Source organism: Ranitomeya variabilis, chromosome 1 (genome assembly GCF_051348905.1).
Source record: "Ranitomeya variabilis isolate aRanVar5 chromosome 1, aRanVar5.hap1, whole genome shotgun sequence".
In the NCBI taxonomy this organism is placed as follows: Eukaryota; Metazoa; Chordata; class Amphibia; order Anura; family Dendrobatidae; genus Ranitomeya; species Ranitomeya variabilis.
Window position 1 is genome coordinate 743394411 of NC_135232.1, and position 14860 is coordinate 743409270.

Below are 14860 nucleotides of genomic sequence, written 5' to 3' on the forward strand. Positions count from 1 at the left end.
ACGCTTCCTCTGGTGCTGCACTGCGACGCTCTGCATCATGCAGTCAGGGGGCGGGGCCTCTCGTCTCCTCTCACGTCTCCTCCCCCGGCGGCCATGGCCCTTCCCGGCATTCCCTATGAGCAGCGGCTTCTCATCATGGCGGACCCGCGGGAGAAGGCGCTGCAGGACTACAGGAAGAAGCTGCTGGAGCACAAGGAGATAGACGGCCGCCTGAAGGAGTGTGAGTGGCGGGAGCCGGCGCTGGAGCCCGGCCGGCGGGATGTGGAGCCGGGGCTTCTCTCCAGACGTGCCGGCCGAATAGACGCTTTGTCATGCCGGCCTGCAGCGCCGGGTCCAGGGGTTGCTGAGGCCTCTACAGCTGCCGGAGGCGGCCAGTCATATCTATATACCCCCCGTATATAATCTACAGGTCACATCTACATACCCCCCATATATAATAATATAATATACACGTTACATCTATATACCCCCCATATATAATACATGTCATATCTATATACCCCCCGTATATAATCTACAGGTCACATCTACATACCCCCCATATATAATAATATAATATACACGTTACATCTATATACCCCCCATATATAATACATGTCATATCTATATACCCCCCGTATATAATATACAGGTCACATCTACATACCCCCCATATATAATAATATAATATACACGTCACATCTATATACCCCCCATATATAATACATGTCATATCTATATACCCCCCGTATATAATATACAGGTCACATCTACATACCCCCCATATATAATAATATAATATACACGTCACATCTATATACCCCCCATATATAATAATATAATATACACGTCACATCTATATACCCCCCATATATAATACATGTCATATCTATATACCCCCCCGTATATAATATACAGATCACATCTACATACCCCCCATATATAATAATATAATATACAGGTCACAGCTACATACCCCCCATATATAATACGTCATATCTATATACCCCCCCCGTATATAATATACAGGTCACATCTATATACCCCCCCATATATAATAATATAATATACACGTCACATCTATATACCCCCCATATATAATACATGTCATATCTATATACCCCCCCGTATATAATATACAGATCACATCTACATACCCCCCATATATAATAATATAATATACACGTCACATCTATATACCCCCCCATATATAATATACATGTCATATCTATATACCCCCCGTATATAATATACAGGTCACATCTACATACCCCCCATATATAATAATATAATATACACGTCACATCTATATACCCCCCATATATAATACATGTCATATCTATATACCCCCCGTATATAATATACAGGTCACATCTACATACCCCCCATATATAATAATATAATATACACGTCACATCTATATACCCCCCATATATAATACATGTCATATCTATATACCCCCCGTATATAATATACAGGTCACATCTACATACCCCCCGTATATAATATACAGGTCACATCTACATACCCCCCATATATAATAATATAATATACACGTCACATCTATATACCCCCCATATATAATACATGTCATATCTATATACCCCCCGTATATAATATACAGGTCACATCTACATACCCCCCATATATAATAATATACACGTCACATCTATATACCCCCCATATATAATACATGTCATATCTATATACCCCCCGTATATAATATACAGGTCACATCTACATACCCCCCATATATAATAATATAATATACACGTCACATCTTTATACCCCCCATATATAATATACATGTCATATCTATATACCCCCCATATATAATATACATGTCATATCTATATACCCCCCATATATAATATACATGTCATATCTATATACCCCCCATATATAATATACACGTCATATCTATATACCCCCCGTATATAATATACAGGTCACATCTATATACTCCCCATATATAATAATATAATATACACGTCACATCTATATACCCCCGTATATAATATACACGTCACATCTATATACCCCCCGTATATAATATACACGTCACATGTATATACCCCCCGTATATAATATACACGTCACATCTATATACCCCCCGTATATAATATACACGTCACATCTATATACCCCCGTATATAATATACATGTCACACCTATATACCCCCGTATATAATATACACGTCACACCTATATACCCCCGTATATAATATACACGTCACACCTATATACCCCCGTATATAATATACACGTCACACCTATATACCCCCGTATATAATATACACGTCACACCTATATACCCCCGTATATAATATACACGTCACACCTATATACCCCCGTATATAATATACACGTCACACCTATATACCCCCGTATATAATATACACGTCACACCTATATACCCCCGTATATAATATACACGTCACACCTATATACCCCCGTATATAATATACACGTCACACCTATATACCCCCGTATATAATATACACGTCACACCTATATACCCCCGTATATAATATACACGTCACACCTATATACCCCCGTATATAATATACACGTCACACCTATATACCCCCGTATATAATATACACGTCACACCTTTATACCCCCGTATATAATATACACGTCACACCTATATACCCCCGTATATAATATACACGTCACACCTATATACCCCCGTATATAATATACACGTCACACCTATATACCCCCGTATATAATATACACGTCACACCTATATACCCCCGTATATAATATACACGTCACACCTATATACCCCCGTATATAATATACACGTCACACCTATATACCCCCGTATATAATATACACGTCACACCTATATACCCCCGTATATAATATACACGTCACACCTATATACCCCCGTATATAATATACACGTCACACCTATATACCCCCGTATATAATATACACGTCACACCTATATACCCCCGTATATAATATACACGTCACACCTATATACCCCCGTATATAATATACACGTCACACCTATATACCCCCGTATATAATATACACGTCACACCTATATACCCCCGTATATAATATACACGTCACACCTATATACCCCCGTATATAATATACACGTCACACCTATATACCCCCGTATATAATATACACGTCACACCTATATACCCCCGTATATAATATACACGTCACACCTATATACCCCCGTATATAATATACACGTCACACCTATATACCCCCGTATATAATATACACGTCACACCTATATACCCCCGTATATAATATACATGTCACACCTATATACCCCCGTATATAATATACATGTCACACCTATATACCCCCGTATATAATATACATGTCGCACCTATATACCCCCGTATATAATATACATGTCGCACCTATATACCCCCGTATATAATATACATGTCGCACCTATATACCCCCGTATATAATATACATGTCGCACCTATATACCCCCGTATATAATATACATGTCGCACCTATATACCCCCGTATATAATATACATGTCGCACCTATATACCCCCGTATATAATATACATGTCGCACCTATATACCCCCGTATATAACATACATGTCGCACCTATATACCCCCGTATATAACATACATGTCGCACCTATATACCCCCGTATATAACATACATGTCGCACCTATATACCCCCGTCTATAATATACATGTCGCACCTATATACCCCCGTCTATAATATACATGTCGCACCTATATACCCCCGTCTATAATATACATGTCGCACCTATATACCCCCGTCTATAATATACATGTCGCACCTATATACCCCCGTCTATAATATACATGTCGCACCTATATACCCCGTCTATAATATACATGTCGCACCTATATACCCCCGTCTATAATATACATGTCGCACCTATATACCCCCGTCTATAATATACATGTCGCACCTATATACCCCCGTCTATAATATACATGTCGCACCTATATACCCCCGTCTATAATATACATGTCGCACCTATATACCCCCGTCTATAATATACATGTCGCACCTATATACCCCCGTCTATAATATACATGTCGCACCTATATACCCCCGTCTATAATATACATGTCGCACCTATATACCCCGTCTATAATATACATGTCGCACCTATATACCCCCGTCTATAATATACATGTCGCACCTATATACCCCCGTCTATAATATACATGTCGCACCTATATACCCCCGTCTATAATATACATGTCGCACCTATATACCCCCGTCTATAATATACATGTCGCACCTATATACCCCCGTCTATAATATACATGTCGCACCTATATACCCCCGTCTATAATATACATGTCGCACCTATATACCCCCGTCTATAATATACATGTCGCACCTATATACCCCCGTCTATAATATACATGTCGCACCTATATACCCCCGTCTATAATATACATGTCGCACCTATATACCCCCGTCTATAATATACATGTCGCACCTATATACCCCCGTCTATAATATACATGTCGCACCTATATACCCCCGTCTATAATATACATGTCGCACCTATATACCCCCGTCTATAATATACATGTCGCACCTATATACCCCCGTCTATAATATACATGTCGCACCTATATACCCCCGTCTATAATATACATGTCGCACCTATATACCCCCGTCTATAATATACATGTCGCACCTATATACCCCCGTCTATAATATACATGTCGCACCTATATACCCCCGTCTATAATATACATGTCGCACCTATATACCCCCGTCTATAATATACATGTCGCACCTATATACCCCCGTCTATAATATACATGTCGCACCTATATACCCCCGTCTATAATATACATGTCGCACCTATATACCCCCGTCTATAATATACATGTCGCACCTATATACCCCCGTCTATAATATACATGTCGCACCTATATACCCCCGTCTATAATATACATGTCGCACCTATATACCCCCGTCTATAATATACATGTCGCACCTATATACCCCCGTCTATAATATACATGTCGCACCTATATACCCCCGTCTATAATATACATGTCGCACCTATATACCCCCGTATATAATATACATGTCGCACCTATATACCCCCCATATATAATACTAGATGGTGGCCCGATTCTAACGCATCGGGTAGTCTAGAATATGCATGTCCACGTAGTATATTGCCCAGTGACGTAGTATATTGCCCAGTGACGTAGTATATTGCCCAGTGACGTAGTATATTGCCCAGTGACGTAGTATATTTGCCCAGTGACGTAGTATATTGCCCAGTGACGTAGTATATTGCCCAGCCACGTAGTATATTGCCCAGCCACGTAGTATAATGCTCCATGCAGTTATGGCCCCATAGATGTCCAATATAATGCTCCATGCAGTTATGGCCCCATAGATGCCCCATATAATACTCCATGCAGTTCTTTATGGTCCCATAGATGCCCCATATAATGCTCCATGCAGTTCTTTATGGCCCCATAGATGCCCCATATAATGCTCCATGCAGTTATGGCCCCATAGACGCGCCATATAATGCTCCATGCAGTTATGGCCCCATAGACGCGCCATATAATGCTCCATGCAGTTATGGCCCCATAGACGCTCCATATAATGCTCCATGCAGTTATGGCCCCATAGACGCCCCATAAAATGCTCCATGCAGTTATGGCCCCATAGATGCCCCATATAATGCTCCATGCAGTTCTTTATGGCCCCATAGACGCTCCATATAATGCTCCATGCAGTTATGGCCCCATAAAATGCACCATGCCGTTATGGCCCCATAGACGCCCCATATATTGCTCCATGCAGTTATGGCCCCATAGATGCCCCATATAAAGCTCCATGCAGTTATGGCCCCATAGATGCCCCATATAATGCTCCATGCAGTTATGGCCCCATAGACGCTCCATATAATGCTCCATGCAGTTATGGCCCCATAGATGCCCCATATAATGCTCCATGCAGTTATGGCCCCATAGATGCCCCATATAATGCTCCATGCAGTTATGGCCCCATAGATGCCCCATATAATGCTCCATGCAGTTATGGCCCCATAGACGCTCCATATAATGCTCCATGCAGTTATGGCCCCATAGACGCCCCATATAATGCTCCATGCAGTTATGGCCCCATAGATGCTCCATATAATGCTCCATGCAGTTATGGCCCCATAGATGCCCCATATAATGCTCCATGCATTTATGGCCCCATAGATGCCCCATATAATGCTCCATGCAGTTATGGCCCCATAGATGCCCCATATAATGCTCCATGCAGTTATGGCCCCATAGACGCTCCATATAATGCTCCATGCAGTTATGGCCCCATAGACGCCCCATATAATGCTCCATGCAGTTATGGCCCCATAGATGCTCCATATAATGCTCCATGCAGTTATGGTCCCATAGATGCCCCATATAATGCTCCATGCAGTTATGGCCCCATAGACGCCCCATATAATGCTCCATGCAGTTCTTTATGGCCCCATAGACGCTCCATATAATGCTCCATGCAGTTATGGCCCCATAGATGCCCCATATAATGCTCCATGCAGTTCTTTATGGCCCCATAGACGCTCCATACAGCATTGTGCCACATGTAATGCTGCTGCAATAAAAAAAAAAAAAAAAAAAGACATGCTCACCTCTCGTCGCTGCTCCTCAGCGTCCCGTCTCTCCGCACTGACTGTTCAGGCAGAGGGCGGCGCGCACACTAAAACGTCATCGCGCCCTCTGACCTGCACAGTCACTGCAAGAGGACGGGAAGACAGAGCGGCGCCCGGCGGATGGAAAGCGGACAGGTGAATATGAAATACTCACCTGCTCCTGACGCTGTCCCTGCCTGTCCCATGGTACCGCAGCTTCTTTGCGCCTGCACGAGAAGGACCTGCCATGACGTGTAGGGGAGTAGGGAGGGACTAATCGGACTGTGGCCGTCGCTGATTGGTCGCGGCAGCCATGACAGGCAGCTGGAGAGACCAATCAGCGACTTGGATTCCATGACAGACAGAGGCCGTGACCAATGAATATCTGTGACAGACAGACGGAAGTGACCCTTAGACAATTATATAGTAGATACATGTCATATCTATATACCCCCCGTATACATTATACACGTCACATCTATATACCCCCTGTATATAATATACACGTCACATCTATATACCCCCGTATATAATATACATGTCACATCTATATACCCCCGTATATAATACATGTCACATCTATATACCCCCATATATAGTATATATGTCACGTATATATACCCCCCGTATAGAATATACATGTCACATCTATATACCCCTGTATATAATAACATGTCACGTCTATATACCCCCCGCATATAATATACATGTCACGTATATATACCCCCCGTATAGAATATACAAGTCACGTCTATATACCCATTAATCGTTGGTTTAAGGCCAACCATGGGTAATACTTGTCTGCCAATTTATGTGAGTCTTTGCTTTGTGCTCTTTGTCCTCCAATATTTAGCCTTACATAAAACAGGAAAAAGCAATTTATTTCCCTCTGTCATTTATTAGAACACCCCCACCCCCCATTAAAGGAGCGATGGTTTTACCTCTATAGTTGGCACTGTTTGAGCTGTTTTTATTATATGCTATGTTTTACACTTAATCCTGTATTTTTTATAGTAAGGGAACAGTTAAAGGAACTTACTAAGCAGTATGAGAAATCTGAAAATGACCTGAAGGCTCTTCAGAGTGTGGGGCAGGTAAGGATTTGCTGCCATATGTGATGTCGTGGTCTCAGCTTTTACTGCTCGTGGTGTTTGTTTTTCTGCTCAAGAGTTCAGTGGGTGATCCTAGTCTGTGGGTGTACACATACACAAATTCAATTACTGACATGGACCGCCCACTGGACTCTACAAAACTCTATATGATCCTTTTTTGCTCTCTGGATCAGCTGCCATCGTGAGCGATTCTGTAATGCAGACATGGCTTTTTTTTTGCTACATGCAAAGATCTCAGCGCTGCAGAACATAATTTCTTTCAGGACTGACATTTGTGGGTGCGGAGAATCACAAACAATGATAGTTTCTTGTTCACCTTGCGGAAAAAAATGCCATTTTCAGATTTCTATATGAATAACAATAATGGTTGTTTCCTTTATCTTCAGATTGTTGGGGAAGTTCTAAAGCAGCTCACAGAAGAAAAATGTAAGTATTGTTTTAGGATTCTTTTGGAGAAGATCGTTTTCTTCTCTGGGTTCAGTTCATTTGATTCTTGTTGATGATCCGGCTACAAAGGTTACAAGCCGTGCAGACGTCAACGTGATATAATGATGAGCAATGTCCGCGTTTGTGCAGTCTCACTAACTTTAGTTTTGCTTGAACGGTCTAATTTCTGTTTCATGCAATCTATAAATGTCAGATATTACATTTGATCTCGGTTATTTGTTTCCAGTCATTGTCAAAGCTACAAACGGGCCAAGATATGTTGTAGGCTGTCGTCGACAGGTAAGTCTCTCACTAGTTAAGTCTTGTATTAGCTTTATTAGGGCTGGTGCAGACGATGTTCTCAATCAGAAATGGTCCAATTATGCTAATCAGAGTGGAAACTTGTTTTTTTGTTGTTTTGTTTTTTTCTCTTGATGCGGACAACTAAAAAACAAAAAAAGTTTCATCAGCATTCAGTATGTCTGTGAAAATCAGACTGCACTCGGATGTCATCAGAGTGCTGTCCGGTGTTTCCCATGGGCTCAGAGATGACTGGTTGAGTGCCATGTTATTATTGGAAACAGATTGTGCATGCTGCAATTTTTGTGTTTTCCATTCGTCCATGACAGCACCAACAAGAGAGGGGATCTGCCCTTCAAGGACAGGAAATCTTCAAGATAAAGAATGGCTCCTCTCTCCGCATCGGTAACTTCCTGTTCTTTGATGGGGGAACCTTCAGTCCTGCAAGGTGGCAGAAGAAAGACAGATACAGGTTTCCAGACCTGGGCCGGTCGGTTGGGGCAGGGCACTCTCTGCTGCGGTCGGTCAGCATCGGGATTGCTGGAAGTGCTGCCGGGGGGGCTTATGGGGTCTAGGACGGAAGTCTGCGGTGCCATCACCGCATGGTAAGCTGGCAGCCATGTGTCCCGGCACGGTCACGAAGCGCTGCCGGTAACCACATTTCGCGCTCTGACGCGGCCGGGACCTTTCACCCGGAGCACTTCCAGGGGCGGATAGCCGAAGCTGCAGCAGCGCCGGCCGGCAGAGCCCCTGCAGTACAGTACTTAAAGGTGGATCGCCGGCCAGGCGGGGGCACCAGTGCAGATATGGATGCACTGCAGCCCTCTCCACAGCAGCAGCCACAACGACCCCAGCGTCAGATGCATCCCCAGGATAGGAGCACCGGGCGCTCCAGCGGGGCACGCAGGTCCAAGGATTTCAGGACAAGTCGGCACAGCTGTCAGAATGGAGGATTCCGCGGTCTTTAGGGGGGACCTTTCGGACGACGTTCTGCCTCCTGTTCCGGTACCCTTCAATTTCCTCTGAGTGGTGAGTGAGCTACGAGAATGCCATTTTTAATGCAAATCTCTCTCCCTATCTCCTTCTTTGTCCTCTTGCTTTACTAGTAGGATCCCCCTAGAAATGCGCAGGGAAATTGAAGCACAGAGCCTGTGCTAGATCTGGATCTATCTAGTACATGGCACGGCTTCTTGGGCCAATCATGTATTAATGACACAATCGCAAATGAGACTCCAGATTATTCCTCCACCTTAAAAGCTCTCATCAGGACGGAAGGAGAAAATTCATTAAGATCCTGGTCTCTCAGAGGAAGCACCCCGCAGAGACAGGGTTAAAACATCTCCCACGTCATCGGCTACAGACTCAGACTAGGGGGTTCTACAGGATTATTCAGTCATCCTTCTCGAAGCGGGCTATTGCTTCCCCCTTGAGGAAGTGGACAAGTTAGTCAAAGCCGTGATGTCCACAATGGGTCCAGTTGACCAAAAGTCCAAAAAATGTGTCTAGGATATAATGTTTGGGACTTCGGACTGAAAGAATCGTTGATCCTTCCCTGTTAATGAGAAAGTGCTTGGTCTCATTCGTAAAGAATGGGAGAGGCCAGACAAGAAGGGCCCTCTGCCATCCTCCTATAAAAGGAAGTACCCTATGAGGAAGAGGCTAAGTCATCCTGGAATAAAGCGCCAAAAGTGGATGTCACTATATCCAAAGCCTCAAGGATATCATCCCTTCACTCTGAGGATGCAGGCGTACTGAGAGATCCCCTTGATAGAAAGATTGTCACCTTTCTCAAGGCTACCTGGGAGTCATCGGCCGGCGCTCTGTTGCCAGCCTTTGCGGCAACCTGTACAGCAAGGTCTCTTATGATCTGGCTGAGTAGGTTGGAAGACCAGCTGAGGGACAATTCACCCAGAGACTCCATTCTGGCCACACTCCCAGTAATCAAAGGAGCTGCGGCCTTCTTATCGGACGACTCACACTAGTCACAAGATCTCGGAGAAAGTAGCCCTCCTAGAAAAGAAGCAGGAAGGTCCATCAGGAGAGAAAGGGAAAGTACTGCGTACTACTACAGCGGCATTTAACTCGAGCTTCTGACCATCGGGTCGGATATCCGCCCACCGGTGATCGTGGGTCAACGGTGGGTTGGCATGACAACCAGAGATCTCCTGGAGACCTCTATTGTTGTCAGTGCCGGATTGCTAGGAGCGCCCACCATCGCCTGTATGTAGCACAGCCAATCGGGTTATGGCCGCTTCTAGGCTTCGCCCCATTCAAAATAAAAAAAAAAAAATCAAATATACACATAATTGGTATTGCAAAAAACAAATCCTCACATGGCCATGTTGACTGAAAAATAGTTATGGCTCTGGGAAGAAGGGGTGCAAAAAACGAAAATGCAAAAACAAAAAAAAGCTCCGGTCATGAAGGGGTTAAACCTAGAATAATCAAGGTTAGACCCACAAAGAACACAGATCTTTCTAGGGCTCTTACCCGACTCATGCTGCCAGGAGTGTCTCCTCCCTGATCAAAAGGAAAGGTTATTCAGTCTCCTCCAGATCAATACAAGATCCGGATATTGTCCCTCCTCGGTTCCCTCACCTCCTGTGTCCTGGCAGTAAAATGGGCCCAGGATCACTCATGGGAGTTGCAGTGGCACGTGTTGGAAAGCCACCGTTCCTTACGGGGGGTTATCTGGAACGTACACTGACACTGCCTCGGGAAGTAATACTCACTCCACTGGTGATTAGAAATAGAAATCTTCGGGAGGGCGTCCCTTGGTTTCCTCACATCACCAGGGAAGTCACCACAGACGCCAGTCACCAGGGGTGGGGTACTCATCTGGACAACCGTCTGGTCCAAGGAACGTGGTTGGGGATAGAAGAAAAGCGAGGCTCCTCAAACATGTGGGAGCTCTTGGTAGTAGAGAATGCATTACACAGTCTCCTTTCAGACAACCAAGTCATAGTCGCATATCTGAATTATCGGGTGCACACGTTCCTGATCCCTAATGCACATTGCAAAATGGATTTTCAGCCTCGCAGAGGAGAACATCCTTTCATTATCCGCTTTTCACATTGGAGGGAAGGCCAATATCACGGCAGATTTTTTGAGCCGCAAACCTCTGCTATAGGGTGAAAGGTCCCTGAAAACCTCAGTATTGACAGATAGTGTCCGGCGATCGACATTTTTGCTACTTGGCAGAACAGCAAGGTAGAAAGGTTCTGCTCCCTGGACCCAAAAGAAAATCCTCAAGCAGTAGACTCCTTTTGGATCAAATGAGACTTGACTATGGCCTACACCTTTCCCCAATTTGTCGGATTATAGCTGTTCTCAGAAAGATCAGACAAGATAGGGCAAGAGTAGTGCTCATATCCCCCTTTTGGCCCAAGAGACCTTGGTTCTTTTGGCTAAGAGACATGTCAGTCACGTAACCATGGGTCCTTCCAGAGATCCAAGACCTTCTAGCTCAGGGCCCATGTTCCATCCTCAGGTGACTGGGCTGCACTTAATAGCCTGGTACTTGAGAGGTCAGTGCTATAAAATAAAGGCTTTTATCCTAACCTGGTCTCTACCTTGCTTGGTAGCAGGAAACCAATCACTACAAAAATTTATGGTAGAACTTGGGAATAATTCCTGTCATCCACAGGATGTACTTTGAGAGGAAGAGTGCCCCTAAGAGAAATCCTGGAGTTCCTTCACAGGGGGCATGAACAAGGCCTGGTTGTTAGTCCCTTAAATGTCCAGATATCGGCCTTGGGTGCTCTATATAATTACAACCTCGCGAGTTATCAGTGGGTGGTCAGATTTAAGGCGTGTGCTAGGTCCAGTCCAGGCCTGGTAGCCAGGGCTCCTCCATGGGATTTAAACTTGGTTCTGAATGCAGAAGCCCCTTTGAGCCTCGGAGTGCTGGGTCCATACAATCGATTACCCTGAATACTATACTATTAGTAGCCCTAACATTAGCTCGTAGGGTGAGTGATATACAGACTTTGTCAGCAGACCCCCCTCCTTTACCCTGGATATGGACGATAGCGTAGTCTTAAAACCTGACCGTGCCTAATTACCTAAAGTAGTATCTAAGTTCCATAGGTCACAGGAGATATCTCTACCGTCCTTCTGTCCTGACCCTAAGGTAAGGAAGAGAAGCTTCACACCTTGGATGTTAGAAGGTGTCTCCTTCACTATCGGTGCCAAAACCTTGGAGGAAGGATAGGGCTCTTTATATCTTTCAGGGCTCTAGAAAAGGAATGAGTCTCGAAGGGTACCCAATCCAGGTGATAAGAGAGGCTATCAAATTGGCCTATACAGGCGCAGGAAGACCAGTCCCTGAGGGCCCACCCTACGAGAGCGATGGCAACGTCTTGGGTAGAAAGAGCAGATGTGTCCACTGAGGAGATCTATAAGCCAGCTACATGGTTGTCACCTTTCACCTTTTATAGCCAGTGTAGACTGGATCTTTCTGCCTCTTCTGATCTCGCGTTTGGGCAGAGGGTTCTGCGAGCTGTGGTCCTTCCCTAAATGAGTAATTCTCTCGTTGGTGCTGTCATGGGTTTCTGGAAAACATGTATATTACCTACCGGTAGTGTGTTCTTACCGAATCCGTGACAGCACCCTTAAATTCCCTCCCGTTACCAAGTTCATCACCTTCTGGTTGGTGGGTTATTGTATATAGAACATCACTTATGGTTGTGGTTAGAAATAGTTGGTATAAAGATATGTGTACACTAACTCGGAGGCCCCCTCATGCTCTGTAATCCACTGATGTGAAGGGAGGAGCCACCGTTTTTCTCTTGAAAGTTTCCTGTCCATGAAAGGTGGAACCCCTCTCTCGTTGGTTCTGTCATGGGTTCCGTAAAAACACAGCGCTGAGTAATATTCGTGTGTTTTTGTTCTACTGTGTCCAAGGAGAAAATCAGACATGTTCACATCCTCATTAAATAACATTGCTCCAAGTATGATTTGAAGTTTTCATGCATCACACTCGAGACGAGACTAGTGTCTTCTTTACAAGCCTTAGCAATAATATTGGGGATGTGCCGGTGTTTGCTAAGGATGTTAACCCTAATTTTTTTTCTCTTAATGCAGCTGGACAAAAGCAAACTGAAGCCGGGAACAAGAGTAGCGTTAGATATGACAACGCTAACTATTATGCGGTAAGGGCTTAAAGTATCTCATTGAACGTGGTTTCTGATCTGAAGGCAACATGTTATGGAGCAGGAGGAGCTGAGCTGATTGTATTTTTTTGTGAGAAATTACTTGGTGTAGTGTTTTTTCTTTTTTGTTTCAACTGTAAATACATGCTCTATGCTTAGGTGTCTAGTAATTGGTTCTATTGTGATTGACAGCTGTCCATGCATGACTACATAGTGAACTTGCTTTCAATGTCCAAATGGGTCCTCCCACTGGACTCTTGACTGCTGAATATATAAAATGGAAACCATTTTGAGCCTCTTCCCGTAAACTTTATATCAATCTGCTCTGCTTATTCTGGTGGATAACTTTCTGCCTGCCGATACAACATGATGGGTTCTCTATAGAGAAGTGTGAGGCATTTCTCACTATGGCCTCCAAACCTTGTTTATTACACCGAGTGGAGAAATGCTTTACTCTACATTTGGGGAAGCTGCACATTTCAATCATTGATTTCAATGATCGTTTCTCTTTTACAAGTGCTGCCCTAAAATATTCGGACTCCTCCTTCCGTCTGCCTTAATACAAGAACTGCCTTTTTGTCTCTCCTGCCCTTAGCTACTTGCCTCGAGAGGTGGATCCACTTGTGTATAATATGTCTCATGAGGATCCAGGAAATGTGTCGTATTCCGAAATTGGAGGTCTTTCCGAGCAGATCCGAGAGCTCAGGGAGGTGTGTGAGTTATTACATAGATATATACATATTTGTACATATAAATAGTGACGGTTATTTCATTTATTCTCATCAACCCTTTCATTGATCAGGTCATTGAGCTCCCACTCACTAATCCAGAGCTCTTCCAGCGTGTAGGAATAATCCCTCCTAAAGGCTGCCTCCTCTACGGCCCTCCGGGTATGTGTACAGTGACTTTAGTTTACCAGTTTTTGTGCAATAGCTGCATTTTATAGGATAGTCTTGAGCTCTGAAGCGTTGGTCCAGCGCTCCTCACTACTGCTTTTGTTAGTGTAATGTCTGTGTTAGTGGTTGGCACGATTGGCAGGTACCCGACACCCATCCCAGTCTTTGCAATAGGGCACATTCAGTGTGTGCCAATGGTGCAGCATCCCTGTAGGTATGTGTGATCGCCAGGATATCTCTTCCTGATGTGGACGTGAGAGGAGTTGTCTGAGATAATCTTTTAATAATTCTAGAACTACAGTTGCATGAGGTAAAGCAGAATTGATTCCTCAAACCCC

General features: G+C 44.0%; 1 protein-coding gene across 1 annotated transcript in view; it reads left to right on the top strand.

The window, feature by feature from the left end:
• The first annotated feature begins 64 nt into the window (after positions 1-64).
• PSMC6 (proteasome 26S subunit, ATPase 6) overlaps positions 65-14860 on the top strand; it is a 21416-nt gene continuing 6620 nt past the window's right edge. The window contains exons 1-7 of the mRNA XM_077269702.1: positions 65-220; positions 7650-7729; positions 8134-8173; positions 8421-8473; positions 13559-13626; positions 14222-14336; positions 14429-14516. Of these exons, the coding sequence (XP_077125817.1) occupies positions 94-220; positions 7650-7729; positions 8134-8173; positions 8421-8473; positions 13559-13626; positions 14222-14336; positions 14429-14516 (571 nt within the window). The 5' untranslated portion in view covers positions 65-93. The remainder of the gene's footprint in view (positions 221-7649; positions 7730-8133; positions 8174-8420; positions 8474-13558; positions 13627-14221; positions 14337-14428; positions 14517-14860) is intronic.